The sequence below is a fragment of the Durio zibethinus genome, chromosome 18 (genome assembly GCF_047325235.1).
Source record: "Durio zibethinus cultivar Kanyao isolate XHJ-2024 chromosome 18, ASM4732523v1, whole genome shotgun sequence".
NCBI classification, from domain to species: domain Eukaryota; kingdom Viridiplantae; phylum Streptophyta; class Magnoliopsida; order Malvales; family Malvaceae; genus Durio; species Durio zibethinus.
This window is the reverse complement of record NC_143179.1, coordinates 14226837-14232734: the sequence shown is the minus strand read 5'-3', so window position 1 is coordinate 14232734 and position 5898 is coordinate 14226837. Positions and strand designations below refer to the sequence as shown.

General features: G+C 29.4%; 1 protein-coding gene across 1 annotated transcript; it reads left to right on the top strand.

Annotated features, from left to right (window-relative positions):
- Positions 1 to 2236: 2236 nt before the first annotated feature.
- Positions 2237 to 5286, top strand: LOC111300597 (G-type lectin S-receptor-like serine/threonine-protein kinase SD2-5). The gene has a single exon (XM_089746842.1). It carries the CDS (start codon positions 2393 to 2395, stop codon positions 4922 to 4924), a length of 2532 nt encoding a protein of 843 aa, XP_089602968.1. The 5' UTR covers positions 2237 to 2392; the 3' UTR covers positions 4925 to 5286.
- Positions 5287 to 5898: the final 612 nt, after the last annotated feature.

Here is a 5898-nt window from a genome sequence, read left to right as displayed (position 1 = left end):
AAAATATATAAAGAAGACATCAAGGCAAAAAAGGAAAATGATAGAAAAGGATATTAATTTAAATTATAATAATAACTACTTTAAAATACTTATGAATGTAAAATATTACTATCATTATATATATCTTCAAAAATGAAATTAATATGATGGGATTTTTTTTCTTTTTTGCATTTGTTACATTTACATTTATTTAAAAGATATTTTAGTATAATTGCATTGAAAGTTAAATATTTAAATAAAAATTTTATTAAATTGAAAATAAATTTTATTGACTTGAAAATATATAATTTTATGATATATTTTTAAATTGTAAGTTATAATTTAATCATATTTTCATTATTTAAGTGAAGAGTATTAGTTAATGTATTATTTTCAAGGCTTAAAAATTTTAAGGTTAATTTAATTTTTGTTAAAATTAATGGATATAATATTAACACATATTAAAATTCATATAAAATATTTGTACCAAAAGAAAATTCATATAAAATATAAAAACTATAAAAATATTTTCATTTATATCAATTTAAAATATATAGATCACGACCTATTCTTACTTTGAATTATTTATGCGCCCTTTTGTTACAATCCCGTTTTTTTTTTTTTTTTTTGGTATACGAGAGTAGGGTTATATCAGTCAGTGCATTGCCTTTTTTTCTCCGCCCTGTCGTGTTCATAACGCTGCATATTTGCTTCTACTGTTTGATTTATTAAAAATTGATTTTGGATTGCAAAGGTGTTTGAATTAAATATATTTAAATTAAATTATATTTTAAAATTTAAAATTTTATATTTAAAATAAATAAAAATTATACAATAAAATTTTAAATACTAAATTATTAAATTTTAAAATTTTAAAATTTTGTAAACTGAAATTATATGTTTCATATATTTTTATTTTATATTTGATAATTCAGTTTTAACATCAAATCAAAAATTAAAATTCTTTCAAAATTATTTCCGATATTCAATTAAAATTAATTCAATAATTAATTAATAAAATGAATTAAATCAATTCATCAATTAATTCAATTAAACTCTAAATGAACACCACCACACCGTCTTTTTCATAAAGATGCTTACTTTATATCTTTTTTTTTTTTCACAATTCTCTTTTACCATTAATTCATTAAAATTTGACTTTGGATTAGGTGTTGAATTAAATACATTTAAGTTCAATTATATTTTTGACCTAAAAAATTAAATTATATTTTGCACCATTTAAAATTTTCATACTTATAATAATTATATAAAGTCATACAAAAATACCAAATTATTGAATTAAAAATTAAAAAATTTATAAATTAAAATAATGCATTTCATATATTTTTATTTTTATATTTGAGTTTTTTAGTTTTAATCTTAAATCAAAAATAAAAATTTTTTTAAAATTAATTTTTATAATCAATTAAAATTAATTCAATACTTAATTAATTAACTGAATTAAATGGATTCTATAATTGTTGGAAGGGAAAGACTTAAAGTTCTATAAATGAAGTTCACAAAATTTTTTATTAAAAATGAGTAAATAAAAACTTAAATTAAAAATTAAAATTGATATATTAAAAAATTTCATCGTATATATCAAACATGTAAAATTTTAATAAATTTTAATATATTTATTAAATAAATATTTTTAATAAAAATATTAATAAAATTTTTATTATTAAATAAATATCGATTAAATTTAAATTATAAATAATTTTTTATATATTTTTTATTTTCACATTAAATTTTATTAATTTATCGATTTAAATTATTTATTTAAATTATTTATTTACTTATTTCTAATAAATACCTTACAAACACAACTTGTAAAAATTTATATAAGTTTTGTCCTTAGTTGGAATAACTTAAATATGAACGGCCTACAACGCATTGCGTTTTTCTTGCACCAGCCCTTACTCTATTTTGTAAAAGAGTTAATATTTTATATATATAATTAGTGTATAAATTTTGATATATTATTAATAAAGTAGTTGATATTATTTTATTAATAAATAAATATAATATTTAAAATAAATATATAAAAATAAATATTTTTTAAATATTATTTAATTTAATTTATTAATAAACTAATATAATTATTTCACTAATAATATTTAAATACATCAAATATAAATTCTTATAAAAAATTACATCTTTTATGTCGCGGATCACTTGCTACCGCTAATCCATTAAAAATTGACTTTGGATGGAGGCGTTGACCGTTGATACTTTTCCGTTATAGGTGCATAATTGCGTTCTTCTTAACCGAGTAATAGCACAGAAACAGTTTTTGTTCTCTCTTTCTCAAAGCTTTCTTTTCTTGTGTTCGTGTATTGAAGCTAGAACTAGCCCAAGCTGAAACTTGTTTTATAGCAACTACCAATTCTTGTTTATTTGAAAAGCTTCCATGATTTTGGTTCTTTCAATTTCATTAAAAAGAATTCTGAGAGAAGCTGGAGGCAAAGCAATGGCCATTAGACGGAATACTGGTTTTGCCGCTGCATTTCTAACAACTCTGCTAATCTCATTATCATCATTTTTTGTGAACGCAGAAGGCGTCGACTATCCATCAGTTGCTTATCCTCCAAACTCTTGGATTAACGCGCCTGTGTTTGACTTAGGCATCTGGGATTCAGCGGGTGTTAGGCCCATCCTTATCACCGGAAACTTTGTCTGCGGCTTCCACTGCCCAAATTTACAAGGCAATTGCCTTTATGCCATCTCCATCTTCCAATCCAATACTTTTGATGCCAATTCAATTTCTAGCCTTTCTACAAAAATAGTGTGGTCAGCAAATCGAAACAATCCTGTTAAATATAGAGCTTCACTGCAACTCTCTGAAGAAGGGGATTTGATGCTTCAAGATCTTGATGGCACTCTAGTTTGGAGCACAAACACCATAGGGAAATTTGTTTCAGGATTAAACTTGACTGAAGAAGGAAACCTTGTGCTTTATGGCAGAAACAATGAGATGGTCTGGCAGTCTTTTGATCACCCGACAGACACGTTAGTTCCGGGGCAGGCACTAGTTTCTGGGCAAAAACTGACAGCGAGTGTGTCAACAACAAATTCAAGTGCAGGTTTATACTCATTAGCTCTTATAAATGATAGTTTGATTGCTTACCTTGAACCAGATGCTCAACAAGTCTATTTTGGACCCTTGAAAGTGGAAACACATGAATCAGGGCAACACAAGGTCGTGTATATGAATGGTAGATTTGATCGTTTTGTGCTTCCTCCTGCATCTGCATCACAGTTCATTCAACTAGGGAGTGATGGACATTTGAGGGCTTATCAATTGAAAGAATCAAAATGGGAGAAAGTGTCTGATCTTTTGATTAACTACACTGGTGCATGTGGTTCCCCCTTGATATGTGGAGAATATGGAGTTTGTTCAGATGGGAATTGCAGTTGTCCAAAAGCAGAGAGCAATGAGGCAATAGTTTACTTTAGCCAGGTATCTGAAAACCATCCTGATCTAGGATGCAAAGAAAATATACCTGTTTCTTGCAAGCCTTCTGATTATCATAGTCAGAGTTTGCTTGAGCTTAAGGACTTTGATTACTTCTATTTCGTCCCTCATGTTGAGAACGCAAATAGACAACAATGCAAGGAAGCTTGCTTGAAGAATTGTTCATGCAAAGCTGCTATATATGGACAACAAATAAATTCTTCTATTGGGTGTTGTTTTCTTCTGTCTAAAATCTTTTCTTTCAAAAGAAATGTTGATAATCTACATGATTATAACAGTTTTGCATTTATAAAAGTGCAAAATCCTCTAATATTCCAAGCGGATAGACCTAGTAAAGGACACATAAAAGCTATACTTGGCTCAACCCTTGGACCAATTCTTTTTATCCTACTTGTGGTAGTTGGTATGTTCATCTTACGGCGGAATAAAAATGATTCAAAAAATGACAGGCAGGAGCCCCAAAAGCATGGAAGATTAAGATTCACTAGATTCTCCTATGACTACTTGTGCTCCATGACAGAGAATTTTAGTGTGAAGCTTGGAGAAGGAGGTTTTGGTTCAGTTTATTACGGGAGCCTACCTAATAGCACTCAGATAGCAGTGAAGCGTCTTGAAGGCACTGATCGTGTGAAGAAGTCATTTTTAACTGAAGTTAAGACATTACAAAGTGTTCATCACATTAATTTGGTGACACTAATTGGATTTTGTGCTGAAAAATCCAATCGGCTTCTAGTTTACGAGTACTTGCAGAATGGTTCACTCGATAGATGGATCTTTAGCAGAAACCCAACGTGTACTCTTAGTTGGAAATTGAGGAAAAAGATCATAAATGATGTGGCAGAAGGATTAGCCTATCTTCATGATGGTTGCAACCAGAAAATATTACACTTGGATATTAAACCTCAAAACATCCTTCTAGATGAAAATTTCAATGCCCGCCTAGCAGACTTCGGGTTGTCAAAACTGATTGACAGGAACCAAAATCGAGTCATTGCAACAATGAGAGGCACGCCGGGTTACATGGCTCCTGAATGGTCGAGTGCTACCATCACAGAAAAAGTAGATGTTTACAGCTTTGGCATTGTGGTTTTGGAAATCTTATGCGGTCGAAGAAATGTAGATAGATCTCAACCAGAAGAAGAGATGCACCTACTAAGACTTTTTATGAAGAAGGCAGAGGAAGGGAAATTTTTCGAGCTGGTCGATAAATTCAGTGAAGACATGCAGTCAAATGGCGCAGAAGCTGTGAATATGATGAGGATTGCGGCATGGTGTTTGCAAGCTGATTATAATAGGAGGCCTTCCATGTCGACAGTGTCAAATGTTTTGAAAGGTTATTCGAATGTTGAAGACAACTTAAGTTACGATTTTCTAAATCAGCAAGCACCTAGAGCAAGCGCAACTCCAAGTAACAGAGTCGGTACCACGACTCTAGCATTACCCTCAATGTTATCAGGTCCTAGGTGAACAAATTTTTAAGGGAATTTTGTAAGTAAGCAGTTATTCAATACAGAATGTAAGAACAACCCAAGTGGCTGTGGCATGAACCTAGAACTTAACTCAGTATAGATTCAACATTCCAGTCAAATCTAGCATTCATAAAAAATAGTATGTAGCAAGTTTAAATTCAAATTTCAGCATTACAACCTTTTTTCTTATCTTCACCTATAGTCTCTTTTGTAAAATAAAATAAAATAAAATAAGTTGTGGCATTCGCTCTGATATAATTTTCTTTTTACGGATATGTTTGTTTCAGTGCAATTGTGCTTGTCAATAGAGGCCCAGATCAATTTCCATAATGTTTATTGTGCATGCAAAATGCCCTGCTGCAGTTTGTTTGGGGTTTCCTGGTGTCATTGTCTGGTGCCATTGCCGCCTTACTTTATAAATACATTTTTTTTTTTTGTGTTCCAGAAGGAAAAAAAAATGGAAAGCGAATGAAAGAATCATGAAATGACAGGAATTCCATTACACCACAGCAAAGATTTACCTAGGTGTATCCATCTTCTTAAGCATGCTTTCATTGAGATTGAGCATGTAATTAAGGTTCCGTTTGACAGATCCTTTCGTTTTTTTTTTTTTAATTTTTAATTTTTAATGTTTTTTTTCACTTAACCCATCATAGGTCCAAAGTATCTCCATAGGCCGTATGAGAGTATTGAGAAGTACAGACTATCCAAGTGTGGGCCCAAGTCAACGGATATTCCAATCCCTAGCTACTAATTAGGTTTACATTATGTGAATTACTGTGTAACCCCGCTTCTGGTGTTGATATTAAATTTATAAATATAAAATTTTTAATGAAAGTTGATGAATAAAAATTTATATATATTTATGAATATATATACGAGTAATAACTAATAAATTAAAAAGCGAAGTTTTCGTTTTAGAAATTTTATGCGGTTAGATTAAAAACTAACTTGATTAATTGTATAATTTAT